The sequence below is a fragment of the Poecilia latipinna genome, unplaced genomic scaffold, assembly GCF_001443285.1.
Source record: "Poecilia latipinna isolate Pla-1442-1.1 unplaced genomic scaffold, P_latipinna-1.0 Scaffold95, whole genome shotgun sequence".
In the NCBI taxonomy this organism is placed as follows: domain Eukaryota; kingdom Metazoa; phylum Chordata; class Actinopteri; order Cyprinodontiformes; family Poeciliidae; genus Poecilia; species Poecilia latipinna.
This window is the reverse complement of record NW_015112711.1, coordinates 518,661-544,616: the sequence shown is the minus strand read 5'-3', so window position 1 is coordinate 544,616 and position 25,956 is coordinate 518,661. Positions and strand designations below refer to the sequence as shown.

Here is a 25,956-nt window from a genome sequence, read left to right as displayed (position 1 = left end):
GGACAAATCACAAACAGTTTCAAAATGGGGGTGGAGGGGGGGTGTGGTCTTGAACACAACACTGCTAAGCATGAATTCTTCCTGAGGCAACTGGTGGTCAATCTACACAAGATCATAAGCCCGATATCACAAAATCAGCCAGAAAATTACCCAAAGACGAGCATTTCTTTGGAAAGTGGGTCATGGAGAAGTTAATAAGTGGTTCCTTGTCATGTGTTTTCTCTCTGGCCTCCTTTAGGGGATCATTTACTGACAATAATACTATTTTAGACACCCCAGAAAAGATGTTTAAAAAGATGAGTCAGAGGAAGGACTTTAAGTTGCACCTTTTCCTAAAATGAAAAGTAGATTATTTTATCTTTAGCCTTTATGGAGCTGCTATAGTAAATATGCACAACACTGCAAGGCATTTTGAGTTAATAATGTATTCTAAGCACTCTTCAAAGTCTGGAAAGTGTTTTAGTCTGTGCATCTGTGCATTGTCCTGATTTGCACTCATCACCCCTGCAGCCAGAAAGTCGTGGGACTGCCAACGTCTGTTTCGCCTGCGAATGAAGCTCTTCCACTAAAAACCTCTAAAAAAGTTACAGCTCAAGTCCTCTCATCTGACTTTCAGGCAAACAAATGCGCCTAACATTTTCACAGAGTTAAAAGACGTCATTCAAGCAACAAAAGCTTCACTCACAGCCTGAACTGCTGCACAGTCATTCCTGATCTTTCAAGAAAAAATAAATTGTGCTGACAGTCATGTGGGAAACCCAACGTACCTGCATGTTTGTGATCAGAAATAAAATGCCTCCCACAGCCAAAAGGGGGAGAGCTGGGAAGAGCAGGAAAGGAAGAGCTGGTGGGAAAGGAGAAGAAGATAAGAAAGAGACGCAGCAGCTTTTTTAAGCTGGTAGAAATCATTATTGTTTCTCACCTGGTGAAGAGAGCGCCACCATCAGGGAGCCAGTGGTGTAAAGAAATCTGTCAAGAGACAGGAATGTCTTAGAATGAATAAAAAATAAAGCAGATCTTTCAAGATCTATTATCATTTTTCTTCCTTTTTCAACCGGATCACCGACATCATCTCTTGTCCTTGTCGGAAAGTTTTTGAGGGGAAATGACACAACAGAAGAAAAGATTTGTGACGTTTTGATCCAGCTGCAACCAACAGTCTGATCAGCTGAGTGGACATTTAATTTGTTTTTGTCAACGTATTTATCAGAAACAAAGAAGAATATGTTCTGTGCAAACCAGAATCTGATATTTTCTCACATGTTCAGGTTGCTATGAAGTATTATGAACAATCTCATGCTTTGTGTTGTTTGCCCCGACGTTTTCCAACTTCACATCGACATTGCGCTGCATGGCAAACGGACTTGAATCTAAATGAATTTGAGTTTTGCCGTAAAGTTGAAGATTGCTGTCTTTCAGCAGCGTGAATCTGCTCCAGAGATCGGGTTAGTGAAGAGAACAAACTGATGGCTGTCATGTCAACAAAACCCTAAAGTCTTCTGCAGTTTTTTTTTTTTTCTTAGAAGTACCCTGACTTTAGCTCCACATATTTTCATAGCAAGTTTGTGCAGCTTCCCAACATCTTGCTTCCCCATGATGTTTTCAGACTGATGTGCACAAAGGTTTCCAACAAACCAGAACATCTGTATTTAAACTGAGACTTTTTGATAAAATCCCAGTTGACTAAAGGTAGGCACTGTAAGTCTCTACATGAGTGAAAGTTTTACAGGAGCATGCAGCAAAGAAATGCATATAACTGTGGCTTATGAACACAATTTTACTCACGTTGCCAACAGTCGAGCCACTGTGGTACCAAAGTGATCAAAAAGGAAGCCATTGAGCAGCATGAGGAAGTTGTTCATAAAGGAGGTGATGGTGAAAATAAGTGAAAGCTGCTCATCTTGTGCACTGCAGTCTGTTGGTAAAGCAGAGAAAGACACAAATAAGACAGCGGCGCATTTAGATGCATAATTGATAAACAGGTTATGTAATAATTTTGAAAAGGATGCAGCAATATTTACAGTTAAAGCTTTAAAATTGAGTAAATTGTGACGAATAAACCAGCAGCAGCGGAAACATCAAGCTGACCTAATATCTGAGTGTCATTGACTCCTGTTGTGTTAAAGCACAGAGAGCTGAAGTAGCCGTCAACCTTGAGGACAAAGGCAAGAGAAGCCCATCCGAACACGGCGCCGGCGAAGCACAGACACTCCACCAGGCCCGTAACGAAGGTGAGGCAGTGTCGCACCGACAACTTGTTCTCCAACACCTGCATGCTCACTCAGATACAACTATCAGCAGCAACAACAACAAAAAACTCACAAACTCATTCACACAAGCAGTTTTAGTTTCTGCGCCTGCCTCCTAGCAACCAAGACAAGAGAAAATGTTTTTACTTTTCTGGTTTCCTTAAAGAGAAAAAAGGTTTGAACAAGTTTATGGCACAGATGACGAAGAAGCTCAGCAGATGAAACGCTGAAAGCAATATCATGAGATAGAACAGAAAATATCTGCTGTGAGCCTGCAGGGAACGCTGCAGAAACACATTTCAGCGACAAAAACTAACAATTAAAGTCACAGATATATGCAGAAGTAACCATTTTGCATTGCAAACACATGAAAACCTGCAAAAACAAACCAACCTTCGTCAAGTTGCAGTTTTCTGAGAGTGTTGCCTCAGGTCAAGATTGCCTCCCTACATACTTTCAGGAAGAACAGATTCTTTCTCGGGTCACGCTCTCCTCCTTTAGGAGTTCTTCCCTCCTCTTCCTCACAGTTTCCTCCCTCTTTCTCTTTTTCTGCAGTCTTCTTCTTCTCCCTCCCTCTGAAAAAGCCTCATCCTCGGGGTGTTAGTCTCTGTGTAGAATAATCTTTCCTGTTTAAAGTCACACAGCCAAACCAAAGAAGCCATAAGACGTGGGCGACTGATGCGGACGCTGCAAGGTCTGGATGGGCAGCTTCTGTCACAGCGTCATGTGATGGAGACACTATGGATATACAGGCAGATGGAAACACTGATAGGTCTCATCAGTATTTAAAATGTGACAGTGAAACGTTGACTGTGTTGACAAGAATTTGATCCATTTGAATTAGAGTGAAGAAGAAGAGCTTTGGTATGTCAAATGAAGGGTTGAAGCCAAGCATGTGAAATGATGAAACGGTTAGGAGGCACAAACATTAACCTATACTGGGAAACACCACAAGATGGAACGTGACTGAAATGAAAATGAGCCTGAATGTCAGTGGGATTATTGATTAACATCTTCTCAAACCAAGTTAATATGTTTATGTCTGAATGGCCGCTTTAACCCCGAAGGCGTAGCTTGAGCAGGCCTGAGAGCAGAACAGAAAGAGTGCAAAGAAATTAAAAATATGTTTGAGTTATATTGGTTAGCAAAAATAATACAAGTCCCATCATAAATCAAGGAGCCTGATGCTGTTTGTCTTGCCACTGTGCCTTTAATTAAATGATTTATCAAACATCTGTTTTACAAAATGCTTCATGAGAATCACTTTAACAGTGTAAATTTATCTAAACCTTTCTGTTGTGACTTCCTCTTTCCTCTGAAGTGGCTGCAAATCTCACATTTTTGCAATTCATAATATCTCTGCATTTGAGATTTATCACTTTAAAGTGTAAAACTGCCAGAAAATGTAAAAAAAAAATAAATAAATACATTCTGAACAGTTTATCAGCTCTTGTCCAGCTCCCTCTGGAGCCAGAAACCTGCCTGTGCAACTTTCCTTTTCATGGTGTGTTTGAATCCACAGCATTTTGCCTTCCCCCCCCCCCATTACTTCTGTTTTTTCTTTTGAAAACTGATTGCACTGACACACTTCATTTATTAGACCACAAATTCTTCTGATTCTTCATCTTTGTTTCCAGTTTAATTTTGGTAAATTTATTTCAGACGTAAAAACTCAGATTCCATTTTCCTTTATCTCTATTTTTCAGCAGAAACATATTTCTGTTTTTTTATGTACAGTTAAAAACAAGTCAGTCTATTTGATTGATGCATTGATATCACACCTAACTTTCTAGTGTTTCAGTTGCGAGTTGGAAACCCAGCAGCATTAGATAATAGTTGTGCTCAGCGACCAGCTAACTGCTCTGTTCATTAAACAAACCATTATTTGTCAAGTATTTGCTTGTATTTTATGCTTTCGATGACTATCAGAACTTTAAGTGTCATTGCAGGTAAATAATCCAAGAATAAATATGCTGTATAATGGTGGCAGCAATGTTAGACTTTGAGTTCTGACTTTGTGAGGAACCTCTGAATGTTAAAGTCTGACAGGCCACTCAGTTTCAAAGAAGCCATTTTTCTAAAAACATCACACAACCAGAGCTATGCTGTGGTCTGATGAAACTAAAATTTTGGCGTTTGACCAAACCGACCATATTTTCAAACGGAAAGAAAATATGGCAGCTTGTAAACCTGAGAACATCATTTAACTGAGAAGTACAAGGACGACAGTAACAAGTTAAAGGATGACTTTCTGCAGGAGGGACTAATGTTCTTCACAAAATAGATAGCATCCATTAAAAAAAAAAAGAAGTTAAGTGGCCTAAGGAGATTGTCAGTCAATATTGGAGCTTCAATACTTTACAATTCCTCCTTCTGAAATGGAAGAATAATCCAGTTGCACATTTATCAAAGTTAAATGCATTTTTGGAAAACTCTCAGATTAACTCAGCAAAACAAACATACTGAGAACTGAAATGTATCAGGTTTTTATTTTTGTACGTAGACCGTGTCCATCAGTCACATTCCATGAAAACAATGGTACAATTGCACTTTTTTTCACAACCTGTAGGTGGCAGTTGACCTCAGCTTAACAAAAGCAGCAGAAGGTGAAGAACATGAATTCCCTTCATCACACATTTAATCAAAAGCTACATTTTGTTCAGCAATGTTATATCAATATTAATATATCATTTAAAAAAAATACTGATCAGCTTTAGCTTGGCATTTTCCCTCAGAATATAAAATGTCCCTTTTTGATCCTCTACATGTTTTAACACAGTATGTCTATATGTCTCTATGTTTAATATAAAACACTGAAATAATGACAACAAAGCGACTTCAACATAGTAAAAATAAACTTTTTTTCTGGTCAGAAGGAAATACATCTGAAGTGCAGCCAGCAGAGGGCAGAGATGTTTCCTCTCTGATGAAGCAGTTCAAATCTCTACTGAGTAACTTTTATACTGAACTCTTTGTTATTAAGGTCACTGCAATGGTCCTTAGTCTGTTTCTTAATAAAAATAAGCTTTGTGCCGTTTCACTTTTAGCAATAAATGTCACATATTAGGGATCAAACAACAAACATACAACAAATTTGTTTAAGTAAAACGTATGACTGACTTGCGCAGAAAAACAATGACTGACCTACGCAGAATATCTGTGCAAAAAGGAAAAAAATAGTTACTTCAAGCATCAGACGACAGTAAACACATAAAAAAGTTGTTAGAATGAAGCGAAACTTGCAAAAGATAAAGAAGAGAAACAAACGTTCACTTTTTTAGTAAAACTTCCTTCTCCCTCTTAATTTAAAATCCCTTTTTTCTTGATCTGACAGGGCGTCTCTACTTGTATACATGCATCTTTGCATGTATGTGAATTTGTTTGAAATGCAAAAACAAGACGTTACCGGCAAGATTGTCATTCCACGTTATTCCTGATTTATTTATGCAGGTTTGATGTTGAATTTGTGACAAAAAACCTGCTGCGCCAAAGCTCGACATTTTCCTTAGTTGTATTTATTTATTTAGTTCAATTTCATTATCCCAGAGTGTAGAGGAACATAACACTGCATTCATGGATCATTTTTCACTACCTGCATTCATGGACGGCAGGTTTTAATTCAAATGCCATCTGTGAAAAGGTTGTTTTTATCCTAGAAGAGGACAGCAAGTTATTTATCTACATGAAAAGGCTTTATGCATGCTTTCTGTCCCTCAACTGTGACATCACATATCTAAATGCTGCTAGAGTAGGTAGTGAAAAATGATCATAAAGGCTCTAACAGGTTGAGTGTGTGGATAAAATATAAGCCCTGTATTATACACAGATTTTTTAGATGAGACTTTGGTCTGGAATTAACCGTTTGCTCCTGAGATTTCAGATCGGCACAACTCGATTGACTGTGAGGATTTGTAATTTTATGCCTTTACAGATCCTCTGTGGGACACTTAGGACTATCTATAAAAAGAACTCTGGCTTAAGGTGAAACTGTAAAATCATCACAAAATTTACTGAAAATAAAGTTCTTCTAGTTTCTAGTCAGGAAATGGTAGTCAACCACCAAGGCGGAAAGCTTTAAACACAAATCACCATCCTGGTTTTGCGCTCTTTAAGACGAGGCTTTGCTCCTTGCTCTCTCAGAGGCGAGATTTCGACAGTGCATGTAGACGTAGACGGGATGTATGAAGGCTACCACGCTGAGCAGCGTCAGGCCGACGTTCACCTGCACACACGTGAAGAGGGGAGGCCATGAGAGGAGGGTTCACAGCTGAATTAACATACAGCCGATACAGATGAAAACTGTGCTCACGTATAAAGGATCTCCACCCAGAGGTCCTTTCACCAGAGCAAAGCAGGGATACTGCAGCAGAGAAAACACTGCAGACAGAGCCATGACCAGACCGTACAGCTTCCCGAAGTGGCAAGATGGAAACCTACAAAGATGCAACAAATTAGCCGTAAACATGCATGATCAATTAAACACGACAAAGCCAGCACCAAATATATTTCAGGAGGAACCTAACAGAGCTCTGAGACCAAAAGCTTGATCAGCAGGAGGGATTCCTGTAAACTGACACCTTAATGCAATCAGCTGGACTTCCTTAGACAAGCTTGAAACAATCTGGATTACATCATCAACTGACAACAGCTGTATTTCAGATTGAACTGTGCTGTTTGCTATTTAACCTAAACATGACGACGTGTTTGGGACAGAATCGGTTTCTATATAACCAGGAGTGAAACTGTCTTTTTATAAAATGGTTTGAGATTACGTTTGTTTTGAATTTCTGCAGTTTAAATAAACTGAACAAAAATTGGATTTGGATACCGATAAACGAGCCGGCTGTCAGAATAAAAATAACATTTAAACTTTAAGGTATTGAACATATTTTCCCATTAAATCCTCATTGCTGTAGTAAAAAATGTTTTTTATAGGTTTGATGTAATGTTTCAGTTATAAGTGGAAAATCATCACTTTTGCCAGAATAAAAGCTTCAAAACACGAGCCTGTGAGTAATTAGTCCGTATAATGTGTTTCATTTATGAGCCACTGAAATAAATAAACTTTTAAATTCTATGAATGGAGAGGTATGCTAAATATACGCATTTTACATAGTGTATCATTCTTTTGGCATCAAAAACAGTAATAAACAAACCCAAAACATTTCAGTTTCTTCGTGTCACCAAAAACAAAAAGACAATCATAAACTACGAAATGTTTGTGCGTTCACTGTCAAATTACACAAAAGGACTTTAAATTAAGTCTCAGCACCCTGGCAATTCCTGCAAATGCGTCCGTACTCACGCCACGCTGATGAAGGCTGCGTTTCCGCCGTAGAGGAAGGAGCGGTTCAGCACCTGCAGGATGAAGGTGAAGTACTGAAGCGGGAGGTAAGGCGTGGAGGCGCACAGAGAGAACAAGACACACTGCAGCGCCGTCAGGAATAAAGAAAGCACAGTCGCCCGCAGGTCGGCTTCCTGTTCCGTCTCCCCTATAAACAGACAAATATAGATCCTCCTGTGAAGCTTAGTGACTCCATTTTGTCATTTCTGGCCTCCTGCTGTTGCAGCATAAACAGGCAGACAGTGCAGTGAAGAGAGAAGTTTAAATACAATATTAACAATCCCTTAGATTATATGAATAAACAGCATTTTTTTTCCTCCAATAACTAAGAGGCAAGCAGAAATTTTATGACCGAAATCATTTATTTTTAAACCACAAACAAGTAACTGATGTTTTTATTTGTCTCCATGCGTTTTGTTTCAGTTATTGCTCTTGTCAGGTGCGATCCTAAAATTTGTGTGAATTAAATAGTTTTAAAATCAACTTCATACATCATCAATACAGATCTATGTCATTTTAGAAATTATTCAGAAAACATCAACTTGTTGATTTGACAAGTAAATAGTCTCCTTTACTTTTTGGAAAATGTCGTTGCTGACATATTTTCATCTTAATTAGATACATTTTTTCACTGCGTCTCACCCTCAGCTCGCGGTTTGCCTTTGTGCCGGTCCATGATGAGGCCGTTCCAGGGAGCGCACAGCACTCCACACAGCTGGGTGATGGCAAAGGCGTTGGTGTATCGGCTCACTGCACAGATGCACGAGTAGAAGCAACATGGTTAAATGTACATGTTTAACACACCAGCCGTCTGACGTAACAAATACCCAGAATGCATTGGAAAAATTTGCCATCAGTTTTGGCAGTGATGTAAATGTTGGATTTTGTTGACTTTTCTTCTTCTATTTCAATGTCATTAGCTGTGGCTTGGTTTTCTGTGATGCTGGAAATACAAAGATCCAAGTTTTGCATTCTTAAATCGAGAACTATTGACCTATCTAAGACTTTTCCACACTTATCATATCCTGTAACGTATTCTCTAGGAGATAATCCTGGTATTCGGTAGAGACTCTTTGGCATCCTAAAGTATTTCTGATCTCATTTGTCTTGATAACTGCATATCTGTTCACTGAGGTTTTCTCAAATATCAGCACATACGTTTATGCACCGTTTAGAGTAGTGAAAATCAGACTACAGTTATTTTTCACAATTTCGTACGTCCTTCGGTTTCTGTTGGATTTAAATCTATTATCTCCTTCAAGGAACCTGCTGCACAGTTTTTCAATTTTATGCGTTCAAGTCCAGAAAATGTACGTCGTCCGCAGAAATGCATCTTTAAAATAAATGGTTGATGCACAGTTTTCTTGGGAAGACCCATTATTAACAAAATAAGACAATATAAATCTATATTTGGATCTGAAAATGCATTTGCAGACCTATACGCAATAATACAGAGTGAACTGGAAAAACATAACTTCTGTATGTATCACAGTCCAAACGTTTGGATCTGACACTGAGACAGCGACGTGTTTACCCAGTAAGGGCTCTCCTCCGGTCAGCCTCTGCAGCATGGGGTTAAGCGTGCCGATGAACAGGTAGTGCCTGAGCTGCATCACCGACAGCCAGAGCAGGTGCCACATAAAGAACCTGGACAGCAAGCACTCTCGGAAAGTCTTCTCTGAGGGGGCAAAAAGAGGCACAAAGTTACTAAACGCAGTAAAACAACAAAAATAAATAAATCTGCACCTGATAAAAGAGATGTGTAAATAATATTCTTCATTTTGCTTTGTTAAATGCTGGACCTTGGTTGACGGGAGCGTCCCTTTTGAGAGGCGTTCCTTCAGTTGCTGGAAGCACATCACCATTTGCTGCCACCTCTGCGCTCGCAGTCACCGATTTACCACAAGAGACCCTGCGGAGGATGTGGGAGAGATTAGAGAAAAAGACTCGAGTTTTCATGAATTCTTTGAAATAGCTGATTCAGAGAAACAGATATTTTCTCACATTACATCTCAAACATATTTTCTTGTTCTAAAAAACAAGAAAATATGTTTTTTCTTGTTTACCGTCTACATGTGCATAAATAACAGAAACCTGCAACAAAATACTTCTATCGTTCTACCACAAACAACCTCAAGGTGGGTGAATAAGTGAGACAAAACCTGATAAAGTTCAAGGGGATATTTACAAAGTACTATATTTGCACGTTGCTGACTCCCATTTTCTTGTTTCTTTCATAGAATTTTTAAAGATGATTACAGCAGCCTATTCGTACCCGTAAGTGTAGCGATCCGGCAGCGGGTAAGGAATAAAGTTTCTGGGGAGCAGGAAGAACGTCCTGAGGACGTGGACGACGCTGCAGGCCGATAGAAAGAGGAAGGCAGCGCGGAGAGAGACGCCAGACTCATGCAACAGCTGCAGAGAAAAAGAGACGTGACAGAGAATATTAGTGGCACATATATGTGTTAATAAAAAATTAAAAATTTTAAGAAATCTAATTAATCTCACCTTGATGACGAGGAAGAGCGCTGAGGAAGAATCAAACGCCCCGTTGTAGAGCGTGATGATGGTGGAACGACGGGAGCCAAACAGGTTTCCAACCTTCAAGAGACATAAAGCAGATTATTGTTGCGTTACAGAGCGGACCTCTGTGAAACAAGTAGAGTTTCACCAGGTTTTTCTTTCCTAAGGAGATTTGTGCTCCTGCTGCACAACATCATGAATTGGATGAAAGATGTGAAGCAGCCTGAAAAAACAGGAACTTCTTTTTTTTTTTTTCTACTACGGAAGCGCTGGTATGCAGGCATCAACAATCTTTGTCACATAAAGTCTTTTGCAACAGTGTTTCCTCACAAAGTGGGTCATAGATGAATTAAAAAGCAGTTCCTGACTAATGTCACTGTTTTTTGTTCAGATGTCTACAACCTGAAGCCACAAGCAGCTCTTCAGTCCCTTTAACAACAAAAAACACTTAACGATGTTTAGGTCCTACTTTCAATCACAAGTGCAAGTATTGTCCTGCTGTTTTAAGTGATGCAATATATGCAAAGTACTGCACGACCCATTGAGACTAATTTTACATAGAAAGTAGCAGGATGAGCTAAATGTGCGCGTAAATAACTATTTATATTCTGAAATGCAGATTTCCTCCTCAAAGTCCATCAGAAATAAATCATTTTAGATAAAGATCTGCAGATCGGGGTTTTGATCCAGAAAGGAATCACATGATTTATCATTAGCTTCTAACCTCCATGTTATTTATATTAGCCTTATCTCCCTAAAGATGAACAATAGTTTTATGTCCAAACCCTAGGACAACAACGCAAACTTAGTACTTTTACAGAGCAGCAAATCAGCCGCTCCTGGTTTGTCATGAACATTACCTGCATATTTGTCATGAGAAACAGGATTCCTCCAACAGCCAGAAAAGAAAGAGCCGGGAAGAGCAGGTAGGCCAGAGCTGACAGAGGATAAATAAACCGATATCACAAACTTTTCTAATTTGCGGTTATTAATTTGTTAGAAAACTGTTAATTTTTTTTTTTTTTTTTACCTGATGAGGAGAAACCCACCATCAAGGTGCCCATGGTGTAAAGGAATCTGAAAGTGAGACAGAAAAATGTTGTTTTTTGGATTCAAAGACGCAGCTCACACCATGATGAGAAACAACTTGGATTAAAAAAAAATTACATTTTAAGCTTGGAAAACTGGAACGCTGTGAAATTCAAAGCAAACGATGATTCTCATGCAGATTAATTTGCTTCCAGCAGACTTTAATTTCCTACTCTTGGATTGCGCTAAGCACACTTCATCCTCGTCACCATTTGACCCGTTGATATTTACATTCCTTTGGTCTTTATTTTTTCTCCTCCCTTTTTCATTGGAAACATGTGTTGACTAAGTATCAGGCCACACCAATGGATGTGGACATAATAAATCAGCAGCTTTGTGCTGATTTATTAGAGATGATAAATTAGAGGCTTACAAAAGGTATGCTGAAAATATAAAACTTAAAATTACCACACCATCTTGACTTTCTCCCAACCCAGATTTCCTTTGTCCAGGGTTTCTCTTTCTACGATCTGGACACTTTTGGTTGAAGTTTGGTAAGCAGAAATTGCATGTATTATATTTATTATGAGTTTATTTGAACAAGTCAGTAATGATGCAGAGTGAAACCTGAATCCTGACACCTGTCAGTGAAATGAGGAAAGCTGCAGGTGGAACTTTCTTACAGTAATCACACTAACATTTGTTGAGTTTCAATGTTTGCCACCTCATTGCACTGAACCACATCAACAATAGGTTAAAGTTACTAGTTTTGCACTCAGAGGTCGACGTATTGCAAACACAAGTTAAAAGAGTGTGGGAGCATATGAAGCACATGAAAACACTACTGCGTCTCCACAGTGCTTTAAAAAACAAAGAAAAAGAACAAAAAGAGTTAAAAGCTATTTATAACTTCTTGTTCACTATATTTAATGTTCAATGTTGGCCAATTTGTGGCACTTTGACATATATACCCTTTGAATTTTTAGGAAATCAAAGGGTATTCTCCGGCATTGTTTACACCCACTGAAGTCTTGGTCACAAATCTACACAAAATGATTTAGTCACTTTGTGCGCTACAGTTTTTGTGCGTACAAACCAACAGATTATTTGTAATTTACCGTCTAAAACTGATTTTTAAAGCGCTGTTCATCTTTGGCTCCTTCATATTTGATATTTTTACTCACATTCCATAGAGTCGAGCCACTGTGGTACCAAATCGATCAAACAGAAAACCATTGGGCAGCGTCAGAAAGTTGTTCATAAAAGAAGCGATGGTGAAAACGAGCGAGAACTGTTCATCCTGTGCGCTGCAGTCTGCAGCCAAAACAGAGACAGATATATATCAACAATTAGTGCTCAAAATGAAACTTTCAATCCAGAGCAGATAAAACTCACCCAGAGTTTGCGTGCCGTTGAGTCCTGTGGCGTTGACACACAGAGAGCTGAAGTAACGTTCCTCTTTGAGGACAAAAACAAGAGAAGCCCATCCAAACACAGCTCCGGCGAAGCACAGACACTCTACCAGGCCTGTGGCAAAGGTGAGCCAGTGTCGGACTGACTTGTTCTGTGGTTCCTGCATGGTCACTCACAAAAAAACACTCGGCAGCAGAAAAACTCACAAGGACATGTTCACCGGCCTTTGTGTCAACATGCACTTCCTCCCACAAGGTTTCAGCCTCAGCACTCTGAACCTAGCAAAAAAAAAAATGACAAGAGAAGGCAATGTCTTCAACCAGTTAGTTTCATCAGAGAGAATAAAGGTTACACATCACTTCCCGTTTTGTCAGGACCAAAAACTATTCTGTGCTGATGTTTGAATGGAAGATTATGATTATCATCACAGCTGGAAAAGAAAATATCTGTTATAAATATTTTAATAGGCAACCTCCAGTCATTTTCTTGTGCTAAAGTCGACGTCAGGGGAAAAAAAGACAACAAAAAACAGAGCAAATCACTTAAATTAAGCACAAAGAAGTGATGAAATACACACTTTTTTTTCCTAAAAGTAAGGCAATATCCTTTAAAAAAAACAAACAAAAAAAACAGCCACACCTTTCTCTGTTTGCAGCAACTGAAATCTGTCTCCCTGAAGGATCTCGACTGTTAAACTCCGGCTACTACTGCTGCTTTTATGCAGGTCAGTTCCTCTTTTTACCCTGTACGTACCTCCCAAATGTTTTTTTGTCCCCCCTTTTCCAGCGGCTCACGGCTCTGCAGCAGAGAAAGCCCTCCTCATCCTCAGGCTACTAACTACTGTGATAATACACTCCTGCGTTCCTGGCTGGCCACACCGCAGAGCCACAGAAGCTACAAGAGAGGCTGGAGACAGGGATGCTGCCATGGAAAGTGACTGTGCAGGTTTAGCCAAGTCACTCACTTCACTGGAAAATAATGGCTGCTGGAGGCTGACCCACAGTAAACATTAAAGTGTGAATACCAATGCTTTTCTATTACTGTAGGAGCCATTTATCCTTTTTGGTGTTTATCGCCACCAGGGGGCGTATTTAATATTGAGTTCTGAGTGTCTGATGGGGGATGGGTTATTTAAGGTCAACCATGGTTCTGTTCAGGTGTTGTTAATAGGTAGAGGCAAACAGTTTTCTACTGTGCTTGGTTTGGATGTATGTCGAATTTATGTGGATCTTAAGGAAAACAGTAAGACAATGGACATTGTACTGAAAATAAATGACTTTATTTTATGTCAAACGGAAGATCGGCATCATGAATCTCAATTGAGCGCACGTAAAACCAACGCCTTTCAACAACAATCACCAGTAGCCTAAAATATAGGATTTTAGCCGCTACAATTACTCTCCTACAAAATACTCTGTAGCTTTACAAGCACGTGTTCGTTATCAGGTGAGAGAACATGTGCGCCGGAGTTGCTTCAAGTATTTAAATTTCTATTTGCATTTGCAAATACTAACTCTAAGCCCAAACTATGACCAGTGTGTCAGAGTAATGTCCCAGCTTTAAAGAGCAGGAAAGAATTAAATCATGTAAGTACTTGACGTGAAATTTGAGAAGTTTGATCCTGTGAGAAAGGAGAAGCCAACGCTAAATAAAACTACCATAAAAACCGGCTGTGAGTTCAGACCAGATCACAATGCTGAATAATGCAAGGATATGTTCTCAAAGGTACAAGTCTGCCTCAACAACATCTGGTTCAAGAGATGAAAACTCTGCAAGATGGAGACATTTGGTTATCAGCAATGAGAAGGTTTTAATCTGCAATCAACAAATAAAACAAGACAAGGAATGGAGAAAAGTTCAACAAAAGAATTAAAAATTTGAGACAATGTGACTTCCAGAATATCGTCCATTCCGATCATTTTGCTCAGAAATAAATGAGCAAAATTATCATTTATTTGAAGTCAGAATGAAAGTCCTTTCATTGCACTTTCATTCTGAAGTGCAATGAAAGGAAATTAAAATTACTGACACTACAATGCTTAAAACGCCTCAATCAATGAAACCTTTACCAGTTTATATGATAGGTAATTTCCAAACCTACATAGAAGAACCACAGAAGTGTTTCTGTGGCCAAAACGTTTTATGGCCAAAACGTTTGCAAAAGGAGAAGTTTCAGCAAAGTGCTCCTCCGAGCCTTTCACTGAGTGTTCTGCCCTCTCTATGCTAGAGCAGGCCTTTTATTTAGGAAAACAAGAATGTGAAAAGTTAAACAGCAAAGACAGATGGCAAGCTCTATCTACACACACAGGCCATCAAGCCTTTTCCCTTGAGAGCGATTTCTCCCAACGGTGGAGGGAACAATCAGTCCCAAAAGTATTCACCTATTTAGTAAATGGGATTTGCCTCAGTATAAATCCTGTTGTTCTATGAAAAAGACAAGAACCTCTTGGAGAAAAGTTCAGAATGCGACATCCATCCTCTACAGTAAAACCTGGCAGTGGCACAATCATGTTTGTCGGAAAAATATGTGAAGTTAACTTCAGGGCAATCCAGGAAAACAAATTGGTAGACTCTGCAGAGGACTTAAGACTGGGGCGCAGGCTCACCTTCCAACAGGAAAACAACCTGAAGCAGCCAGAGACACAACGGAAACTAAGATCAAACAATATTCATGTTTTCGAAAAGATCCAGTCAAAACTCAGACTTGAATCCCATCGAGACGACTTGAAATTTGATTTTCACACTCGCTCTACATTCAATCTGACCGAATGCGAGTTGCAGCACCTTAAAAGTATTTACCACATTGGATGTTTTTTCATTTTTATTTGCTTTTACAAATCAATCACGAGAATAAAATTAGTTTTTTTTGGTTTCCATTCCACTCATTGTGAGACTACCGGCCCCAGTTGGCTGGACCTTAAAAGTCAGTCACTTTAAAGAGGTTGAATATTTATGCAATCACTTATTTATTTTGCAAAAACAATACAAGTAATAATACATCCAAGGTCGTGAGAAGTTTTGACGGGCGCTATATTTTGCAAAGATGTTGTCTGCTCAATGTGAAAAGTGGTAAGACTAAGAAGGGGTGCATGGTTTTCACATTTTTATTTGCGAGAAAAATTTATAAACTATACAATTTACACATATGCAGCACTTAGTGTTAGTCTGTACTATAATTATTTTTGTTGTATTTTGAAAAATATATTTAAAAGCTTAATAAGTGCGAATAGGTTAAAATATCTTTTGCGTGATCATAAATGTCCAGGTGCAAATTTGATGTTTCCCTTCGCTGGAGGTCAGAAAACAAACAAATCTGCTGTCTATTCAGCAGAAACACAGTGATCTTTCTGGGTATTGTGAAAATCTCCCAAAAGCAGAAGAAAGTAGATCGTACCAGAGCTTCCAGCATGTGATACAATATTACAAAACTTTCACTCTGGGGCATAACTGATAAAAATATAAACATTTTAAATGTTGCACATGAAACCTTGGAGGGATATTTTAAAAAATGCATTTCCTCACCAGTTTGCAAATTTGAAGGTGGACTCATTAGAAAGTTATTAGAGAAAAGCGAGGACGTAATCAGAGAAATGTGGGTTTGTGAAACATGTGTCAGAGAAAGCCATTCATGCACAGGGAAAATATGAAAGCTCCATGCAGGCCGGGACTCGAACACAGGACTGCAAAGCCAAATTTAGCACATTAGTTTATTTCTTCAGCGTCTTTGGGTTGAAATGTGTCCAGAGAAGAAATGCAGAATTACAATACCAACACGAATTCACATTCAAGGAGTTAAATCTGAACTGCTTCAGCAAGCAAAGCATGATTTACATTGTAATTCAGGTTTCAATAATTTGCTGTTGTGTTTGTGGATCAGCAGGATTTCGGAGGATGAAGAACATTTAGAAGTCAATCATGATTGTAAATCATACTATCATACCATAATGTTTGCATAAGTGACCGCAGTGATCCCCTCGTCACAAGACAAGCTTCTGGCACGCAAACCACTTCCTAAACCATGTGGATGTCGATAACGTAAGAAGACATGGTCATCGTAAGTCATAAAACACATGACAGTACTCTGAATGACAATTCAGTCACTATAGTTCAAACAAAGTTACTACTATTGGTTTTTATTATACATAAACAAACCCTCAATCTTTCTAACTGCAACCCTGAAAGTCTTATCGGTTTCACTAAGAAAAAAAGGTTGTGTTCAAGTAATATAAATACAACCTAAAACAAAATTAAAGCTTAAAACGTTTTGTACAATCCTTTAATAATAATAATTTTTGTAAATCTCAACATTATTCCCCCTTAAGATAGCTAAAATTACATGTGAGATGCACATGATGTTCCTCTTTGTTCCTCAATAGACTGAGGTTTAAATTTAAGACATTTAGTTTGGTGTGTTGCTGGCTGCTGAAGTGAGCGTGAACATGAGGTTTATATGTGAAGAGCTAACTTGGCACTTCAGAAAGAAAACAGTAGCAGCTAACAGGTTTGGTAAGTGAGTCAGAAAGGTCTAAAAATAGATAAAAATCAGCAAATCCACTGCTTGAAAAACTGTGTACAAATGGAGGAGGTTCAAAACAACAAGCAAGGTTCTTAGGCATGTCCGTCTGAGCAATCTGACCCAGAAAGCAGACAAGATGCCACAAGAAGTTTCCAAAATCCCTAAAACATCAGTAGGCTCCTACTCGCTGCACAAAATTAGCTTCCATCTATACTACAAGGGATAAACATTTACTCTCTAAGAACGATGTTCGCCAGAAAGCGCAAAGACAAAGACCAGGACTTCAGGCATAATGTTCTTTGTACTGAATCATTTGGACTCCAGGAGAGAAAAACTGTTTGACATAAAGCAAATGCAGCGTTCCAGGAGAAGAACGTCATACTAACAGTAAAGCAAGAATGGACTATGGTATCAGTAATGTTAGCAGAAAATAAAGATGAGCCTTCAGATGCTTTTTCAGCTACTGAACTTAGAAACATTTATTTACATTAAACCACTGTCTGCCTTTCTGATGAACAAACTAAGAAAATTCCCAAAGTGCAGGCAGGATTTTAAAAAGGAAACGCACAGTGGTAAACATTGGAAAAATCTTGTTCTTTGCAAGCTGATCACATACAGTATATTTAGGTTTTTCTGACTTCTTTGTGCATTTCGTCCAAGTCCAGGAGAAAACAAGCTGAAATTTGATCTGGTGACGGTAACATGATTGATCTGAAAGGTCAGCTAAAGCCAACAGAGACAACAGTGATAATAGCGACCGTAAATTTAACACTCGGTGCATACTGTGTTGTTTAATATTAGTTTGATTTAAAGGAAAGTGTGAAAGCATGCCGAATATTTTATTAGATCCTCCGGTGATCACATCTAATATCTTTTTATTGTAATCTACAAAGACAGTCAGACAAGTTACACAGATTCCAGTTTTTTAAAGTACATTTTAAAAAAGTAACTACTGTCCATTCTCACCTCAAACTAAAATAAAACAAGTCTTCTTGGTGTTCTGATAAATAAGAATAATGCCACTTGGCAGTAAATTATATACTCCTCACACGTCTGATTGTTTCCCATTAAATTATCTCACATTTATAATGGAAATGCATTTGTGGATTGAGCCGCAGAATTGAGTATATGTGTGGTGTCCATTAAAAATTACCCAAGTTCTCTCTGCAATGCCAAACACTTAATTTGCGACTGGTTCTGGCTTGGTGTCACCTCAATCATTTCATTTAATAATTGAGGCTGTGTAAGCCAACTGGACCTCCACTTTTGGTTCTAAAACTTAATTTTTAGTTTGGATAAGTCAAACCAAGCATTGTTAAATAGCAAGGATTTATTTCTTTTTAATGTTAATTCACAGCAAAAGAATATAGTTCCACTAAAATCAAATCAATCTCCTGTTCTGAGAAGTCATGGAAAACATGTGTTCTGTTTGCATAACTACCAAAGCCCCCCTTCTCTACCCTCTATTGTGTAATCAGGAAAAATGCAACTATCAGCAACTTGTACTCCTTCAAAACATCTAGATATTTTTATACATTTGCTTTATCAGAAAGAAAAGCCAAAATAGAATAATACCATGGGACTGTCACTCTCCATCATACCCTCTACTTCTGTTTTTTTTCTAACATTCATGTGAAAGTGACATATTACAAGAAGGTGCTGTATATCACAGATTTTTTTTTAAATATAGAAATGAGGCTGAAAGTTTAATTTAAAGTTTCCCATTTTCAGTCTGTGTGAAACTAAGTTCTGTTTGTATTAGAGACCAAACTGAAGTGAGCTAAAAAAAAAAGGGGGGGGGGGCTTAGCTGATTGATTTAGTGGGAAATTATTGACCTGACATCAAACAGGGTTAGACAGGAGCCGGTGTGCAAACTTACGCAATACACCACCCTGAACACACCATTTGTTGTTTAGGAGGGCCATGGAAGCTGGTCAGGCTTACAGGATAGAGTTAAACACGGGTTAGAAGAAAGTTTGTCTGCAAGTGTCCTGAGACTGTGACAGATGTTCATCTTCCAGGAGAACAACTCTAGACCTACAGCCACAATTGTTTAGCTATATCAAAGCATATGGTATGGTTTCGAAAACAGAATTTCATCTCAACTTCTACTCTTTCAAATATTCACTGTGCTTTCTCAAACCTTTCTCCCCGCGCTCAAAACGTGTTTCTGCTTGGATCAAAGCTCCACTTCCAAACCTCGCTGCTCGCTTGTGAATTATGTTGTGCTAGCCTTGGAACAAAAAACAAAAAGAAAAAGAACCGTCGCCTGGCAACCTCTCAGCCAATAGAATTAAAGTGTTATGCTGGGTGCGTTTCGGGTGTGTCTGTGTAGCTACTATCGATTCTAGCAACAGCAACCTGCACCGCCCACTGGATGTATAGGAGAAACAACCATGGAAACAACGACCTCAGCTTTCTGCCTCGTGTTACGCTAAATATCCGCCAGCAGTGCGCTGCTACTGATCACCAACAGCCAACTGATCTTAGGTAGGAGTTTATTCATCCAACCGAGGAAAATGGATTCACAGAACCAACCGTGTTAGAACTTAGTCGCAACATGATATCTAATTTAATTTATTTTATCTTATCTATCCATCCTGGGCAGCGCAGGTTGCTACAATCCATAGTAGCCACACAGGCACACCCACTAGAAAGAAACAAACGCACCTACTATAACGTTTTCATTCTATTGGCTGAGAGGTTGCCAGGCAACGGTACTTTTCTGTTCCAAGCGTCTGAAAATGTAAGTACAAGTATTAAACGTTTTGAGAACAAAAGAAATGAAATCCTGCTTTCAGACTGAAAATGTGTGCTTCTCGAATTATGGCATAAAAATTTAAAGAGTGGCCAAGTCAAAGTGCCTATCTAATTAGATCCCTTATCTTTAAACCCCTCCATTGCAATCCAACTGAATTTAAGAGATTATTTTTCAATTGGAATGGGCAAGATTTTCTGTTTGTGTACGCAAAGGCAGCATACACATCCCAAAAGAAATGGAGACGTGTTCTATAAAGTACTTTTCCAGCTATTTCCCCCCCCCCCCNAAAGTTGGGCTAACATTAACTATGTTAGCCCAACTTTACTTATGAGGCTGATGTTAAAACATGACAACTGCCGACCATTAATGTTAACATATTGTGCATCCCTATTTGAAATGACTCTGTTCAGTCAAGGATTTAAAGCTCTAAACTGAACCGGTTAGAGGTTGGTAGAGTTAAAGACAGGAGCAAAGCTAAATGACATTGAATCACAAAATAATTTCAGGACAAGCAGGATAATGAGTTGCAGATTATCTCTCACATTATGGATTGTGTACAGTGTGTTCTTTAAAAAGAGAACACTCATCCAATAGAGGATACTCTAATACAAACATCTAAAAAAGGTCCATCTATTGGAAAGAAGCCAAAACTAAAAGTAAAATGTAAAACTTCCATGAAGCCTCAAGAGCTCCAGATCAAATAGTTTAGATTTCATCTTGCAGCTACCGAAAAGAAACATTAAGACATGAGGGATCACTCAGCAGTTTTGCAGAACACCGTATTTGTTAACGGTGAAAGGAAAGACTCCACTTCTCCAAAGATGACAAAATGGTACACTTAAGTCCATCTGTTTACCAACACCTCATGAGGAGCTGGAAATGATTTAGTTGGAATGCTTTTATGCATTTTGGAATAAATGCATACAGGCATTTATTTGGAATAAATGCATACAGGCATTTATTCCAAACAGTAGTGCTCAGTTTCTAAAGCATGGGCATTATCTGTACCTGAAAGAGGAAAAGTATAGACATGCAAGGCACACTACCAGTAAACCCTAAAACAAAATTCAGCAGCTCACCAAATGAACTCTGTGTGCAGAGTGCACCATCGCTGGCCCTTTCCAGCCTGGCCTGGCCCTTCTGTAATCCTGTTTTGATTAATCAGATCTGCCAGCCAATTCCCACTGCCATTACGCAACACATAGCGATCCAAGAAGACCAGTTGGCTCTCTGGCCCGTAGAACCAGTTGTAGTTGGAATCTGCGATGGCCACGGTCCGCTGAAATCCTGGTGGGAGGATTAAAACAGAGACAGAACTTCAGGCACAACAAAAAGGCAAAGTGGAAAAAAAGTCCATTTAAAAATCTCTTTAAAGAATATGTAGATTACACAGTGATCTACAAAGGGCTCCTTAGAAAATACACAGTCTGTGGTCACAAGTATGATTTTGTTCACACTATTCTGTACTTTGCATTTACCTCAGAAAAACCATGGTTTCTTTGAAACCAGTAATAATAACTACAGCATGTAATCAGAGTCAATCATTTGTCTGGGAAACAAGTATGTCATGAAGTAGTTTGTGGATGAGGATTGAGACAGCGATCAGACCCAGAATATAAAGTGAAATAATGTGTTTAATGTAGTTTCTCAAGGAACAAAACGCCAGAACAGGGGAGGAACAAGGACTGAACACAAATTCAGGTAGATGCAACAATGACAAAAAGACAATGACCAGGATCCAGCAGGGAAACAAAGAACAGGTGAGGCTAAATATACAGGGGATTATCAGGAAAACGAGAGATAGACGGAAACAATAAGGGGCTAGCACAGGGACTAAATTAACTAATAAATACACACAAAAACCACATTCTCACAAAGTATGAATGTAATAAGCAACAGAGAAAGTAGAAGAAATGCGCATTTTACCAGAAATCTATTTCTCCACAGACCTAACGCAGACCCTGAAAACTAGACTCAAAAGTTTGACAGTAGCAGATTCCATTGTTGATGTAACCCAGCTGCACTTTATTTGTTTATTCTATTTTATTTGCTTTTCTGTATTGTGTTTATTTCATGGGTAGTGTGTCCCTTTAAGAGCTAAGTACATCACTTTACTGCAGCCTTTCAATTGCAGTTACTAGGGGAATTCCTGGGCTTCATATTTTCAGAGTTGCTGAGACATGCCAGACTCTGCCTACCTTCTCCATATCGCCTGACTTCTTTGTGCCTGATAATATAATGTTTTCCTGCTAGCTGAGCATTATTGGTGATTTGTAATGTAATTTATAAGAATTTTTATGTGCTAAGTCGACTGTAATGCAGTAATGGTTTAGAAACCAAACTTCTGTTTGGTGGGTGTTGTGAGTTAAAATGACTGTTTCCTAGTCATGATAGGAAAGTTAGTCATGTTAAGTGAAATATTTAATTTTCATCAAGAGGTGCTCATTATTTTATGGAGTTATAAAGACTAATAAACTTTGTTTTAAAATGGAGCCCATTACAGTTGCTAGGGGAATGCCAGGGAAATTCCCAGGCTTAAGAATTTCAGACCTGTTGCAGAGTTTAAAAATGCCAGTATTATGAACAAAAGTCAGCAAGAGAAACATTGATGAGGTGCACGTTTGCCTGTGGAGGAAGAGCGTGAGACTGCTGGGTCATCTGTGAACGACAGATGACTCAGCATCTGTCGTTCACAGATGCCGAGTCTGGGCCTGGGATGACCTAGCAGTCATCCCAGCCAGTCATCTGACTGGGATGGTGTTGCCATCCCAGCCAGATCTTTTTCATCTATTTTTCGTATGAACCAGACACACACACAATAAAGCTCTACATGAATTTTTTTTTTTTTTTTTTGTTGGCTAGCTTTTCATTTTTTTTTTTTTTTGGTAAGGCCCCTGAAAAGATTATTTGTTCAATAAATTCTATTCTTTGGTTACATTAACATGTCATAATGTAACATGTCAGGTTGCCTTTAAACACAACATGGGCGCTAAGACGCTCGCGCTGGTTTAAATACGCAATGGAGACGTTGCTGCTGTGCAGAGATGTACATTAGAAAACTATGGAACTAAAACTCTCATAATTCACAAATGTACACAACAACATCCACACTTGCATTTTTGATGAAAACACAAACATCTCTTGATTTGCAAACTGCTTCTGGCCTGTGAGTTGTGTTGCATTTGTGTGTGAATTTTGAGACTCCTTGACATCTCCATCCACAAATGTCTTTTTTTAATAAATTATCTGATTGGATGATCACCAACCAATCAGATAGCTTCCTTGTTTCAGCCAATCATATGATCAGATCCCCACTTTGGGGTAACCTATGTTTCAGCCAATCACATTAACCCATTCCAACAGCGCTGTAGCCATGTCGAAGCACAAGACAGTTTAGACCTCAGCCTGGCTTCTGGCAGCATCAAAAGAGTGTTAAGTGAAATATGTCTTAACACATCTAGCTATTTATACTCATGTTATGATTATTAATTTTAAGCAATGTTATTGTGCAAGTTAGCGATATAAGTGAGTAAGCTGTTCTACCGAGCACTTCTGCAAGCTAATGGCGTCAGGCTTTGTGAATCTTGTCCTGTGCATTTGTGAATTAGACAGTTTTATCTCCAATGAACACAATAATTTGAGTAGCTTTCTGTACTTATGTGAATAGTTTGACTCCACTATACTTTTTTCTTTTGAGTAAAACTATTGCGACTCTTGAGAATATTGATTTTGCATTTAAAGAAATTGTTTATGCAAATTTGAGCATAATTACTCGTCACTGTTTACATCTTTATTTATGTTGTACTAATAAACATGGTTATTTTATTTGAAAAGTCACAAAGTGACTGTTTATGTATAAATATTAAAGTAAAAGCTTGTTTACTCTGAAAGAGTGTGACTTGAGACCTAAAAAGCTAGGTCTCAGTTCAGTTGAAGTGAACTCTGGTGCAGTTCAGATGCAAATGTGAATCAGACCAGGAGCAGACTACAGACCCTTGCACAAAGCAGTCCACCAGCTCTTTGTGCTCACCATCATGGACCGCATAGAATTTCTGCAAATGACAGAACGTTTACACACAAAGTCTAACACATGCAGAGTGAAAAGGAATGGTGAGAATACAGGTCCCTGTGGTGCTCCTGTGATACTGACAACCTCATTAGATGTTTTAGTCTTGTAGAAATGGCTTAGATCAAATGATATCCATATGCTAAAATGGCTCAACCAAAGTCCAGACATAAATCCAATTCAGAATCTTTGGGAAGAGACCTTCTCCAACCAATCACATTGAACTGTTTTGTAAAGAGGATTGAGCAAAATGTCAATGTTTGCATGTGAATGCTGGTGGAGAAATGCCACAAATGAGTTGTTACAGCACTGAAAGAGATAACATCCACATATTTCTGTTACCAAAAATATATATATATAACTATACCCTACGTTTTGTTGGTCTATTACATGAAATCTTCACTGACATTTTAGAAGCATGAAAACTTTTCTCAGGGTGTATTGTTACAAATTAAATTCTAAAATTATTTAAGATTTTCACCCAGTTACCTGGTAGGATGGTCCTGTAGAGGAAGGCAAAGTGCTTCAGTAGCCAAGGATGGCTGAAGTGGCCGATGGCAAAATGGCGCTGAACCAGAAACATGTACTGGAATAGGGAACGGGTGGTGTAGGTCCCATAGGCCACACCCTCATAAAGTGAACCATCTGTCACTTCCTGCAGAAGGACCATAGACTTCTCCATGATGGACAGAACTTGCTTTGTCCACAGGTAGGCTTCCTGAAGGTAACCTAGAACGCATTACAACAGGATGTCTGAGTTTCAACGGTAGTTATAGTGACAGTTCTTCAATCAGATCAGATTTGTATTGACTATTAAACAACTAGCCTTCAACTAAGCTAACCTTTACTCCTAACCACAGTTCTGTTTCAGCTTTGAGGGTGAAACAGAGCTACACTGTTGACTGTTGTTTTTCTGGGTTTCAGAGATATTTAGTGCAGGGTGGGGGGCGGGGGGCAGAAGGGCTGCTAGGATTAGGTCCCTGGCTGGGGCATTCTCTCTCCACTGCATGCTACTCATATTACATTTTTCTGCCAGCTGTAACTGTGCAATTTTAACTACCTTTAGAGTTTGTTCCAAAATTAAGTAAGTCTTTCATAAATTTCCAGTCTAATAATCACATTTGTTTTAACCTTCAGGCTCTTTCTCAACTTTCATATCTTATTGAATCAACCTATAGATAAACTCCAAAGTAAAAATGTAAACCTTTTCCTGGACAAGATCTGTGGGAAATATTTCCCAACATCCAGAGGGGGGCCACAAACAGTTCATGACTTTAAACAGAAACCCAAGAGCTGTAATTTGATCTAGTTTTTCATTGAACCATAGCCAAAGAAACTAATCTGTGAGTTATAATTGGTTGTACTACTTGTGAGTTTTAATTTTTTCAACCAAGTCTGAAGTTTATAGGTATTCACTTTTATATAATTGGTTTATCTGTTTAGGGCCGTGCAGAGATCACTAAAGGGGCAGGTGCTCAAAAAAAAAAGGGGCACATCTAACCACATTCTCGGACAGAATATGAACAAAGCCACACAGCTTTCAGAGTTTAATAAACAATGATAACAAAATTGTGAGATATACAATCAAAGCTAAGAAAAATCTCTACATAGACCATACAACTATGCATATGTAAGATATTTTATTAGTAATTTCTTTCTGCAGGTTTATTATGTTATAGGAAAGTATTGCAATATTCAAACCCGCAATTTAGCAAGATATGTGAATCAGAGCTGGACCACCAGACATATTGTCTTTACAGAATTACACTATTAAAAATATAAACAAAGGACTTCCGGGTGGCGCCATGTTGTAGAAGGAAGGAGAAAAGACTGCTCTGCGGAACACGATTGAAACTAGCGTAAAAGGTAAAAACGGTAGAACATAAAGAAAACTCTCTCTTAAAGTAATATAGAACACCCATGGAAAATATGGTTAAGAAAGAAAAGAATAAGGAAGAGTAAGGCGCAAAAGAAAAGAGTACCGGAATGGCGAAAGTACAGAGCCATGAAGCGGAATACTCAGATCCGCCGAACGAGGACCGTGACTCGGCCAT

General features: G+C 38.7%; 3 protein-coding genes across 7 annotated transcripts in view; all 3 read right to left on the bottom strand.

The window, feature by feature from the left end:
* LOC106942227 (solute carrier family 43 member 3-like) overlaps positions 1–2,767 on the bottom strand; it is an 11,952-nt gene extending 9,185 nt beyond the window's left edge. Inside the window, exons 1-5 of one of the 4 annotated variants that reach the window (XM_015025469.1) lie at positions 2,643–2,767; positions 2,089–2,291; positions 1,786–1,915; positions 923–969; positions 768–844 (exon numbers count right to left, since the gene is read on the bottom strand). In XM_015025469.1, the coding sequence (XP_014880955.1) occupies positions 768–844; positions 923–969; positions 1,786–1,915; positions 2,089–2,275 (441 nt within the window). In that variant the 5' untranslated portion in view covers positions 2,276–2,291; positions 2,643–2,767. The other 3 variants (XM_015025461.1, XM_015025477.1, XM_015025465.1) reach the window with 3 other exon arrangements.
* A 1,952-nt stretch (positions 2,768–4,719) lies between these two features.
* The window catches only part of LOC106942248 (solute carrier family 43 member 3-like), a 22,765-nt gene continuing 1,528 nt past the window's right edge, over positions 4,720–25,956 (bottom strand). Inside the window, exons 2-14 of one of the 2 annotated variants that reach the window (XM_015025498.1) lie at positions 12,541–12,836; positions 12,330–12,459; positions 11,147–11,193; positions 10,977–11,053; positions 10,102–10,194; positions 9,869–10,008; positions 9,396–9,505; positions 9,128–9,271; positions 8,236–8,343; positions 7,555–7,741; positions 6,559–6,682; positions 6,339–6,471; positions 4,720–5,901 (exon numbers count right to left, since the gene is read on the bottom strand). In XM_015025498.1, coding sequence (XP_014880984.1) covers positions 6,358–6,471; positions 6,559–6,682; positions 7,555–7,741; positions 8,236–8,343; positions 9,128–9,271; positions 9,396–9,505; positions 9,869–10,008; positions 10,102–10,194; positions 10,977–11,053; positions 11,147–11,193; positions 12,330–12,459; positions 12,541–12,724 — 1,458 coding nt within the window. In that variant the 5' untranslated portion in view covers positions 12,725–12,836 and the 3' untranslated portion in view covers positions 4,720–5,901; positions 6,339–6,357. Of the gene's footprint in view, positions 6,472–6,558; positions 6,683–7,554; positions 7,742–8,235; positions 8,344–9,127; positions 9,272–9,395; positions 9,506–9,868; positions 10,009–10,101; positions 10,195–10,976; positions 11,054–11,146; positions 11,194–12,329; positions 12,460–12,540; positions 12,837–25,956 lie in introns of both variants that reach the window. The other variant, XM_015025488.1, reaches the window with a different exon arrangement.
* Positions 20,835–25,321, bottom strand: LOC106941912 (dermatan-sulfate epimerase-like). Its single transcript, XM_015025066.1, has 3 exons — positions 24,392–25,321; positions 20,916–21,123; positions 20,835–20,844 (listed from the first exon to the last, which is right to left on the bottom strand). The coding sequence occupies exons 1-3, from the start codon at positions 24,582–24,584 to the stop codon at positions 20,835–20,837; spliced, it is 411 nt and encodes a 136-aa protein (XP_014880552.1). The 5' UTR covers positions 24,585–25,321.

Coding starts and splice junctions, on each gene's coding strand:
- LOC106941912 (XM_015025066.1), bottom strand. CDS start 24,584: ATGGAGAAGTCTATGGTCCTTCTGCAGGAAGTGACAGATGGTTCACTT. Junction 21,124..24,391: donor CTACAGGACCATCCTACCAG/GTAACTGGGTGA, acceptor TCCTCCCACCAG/GATTTCAGCGGACCGTGGCC.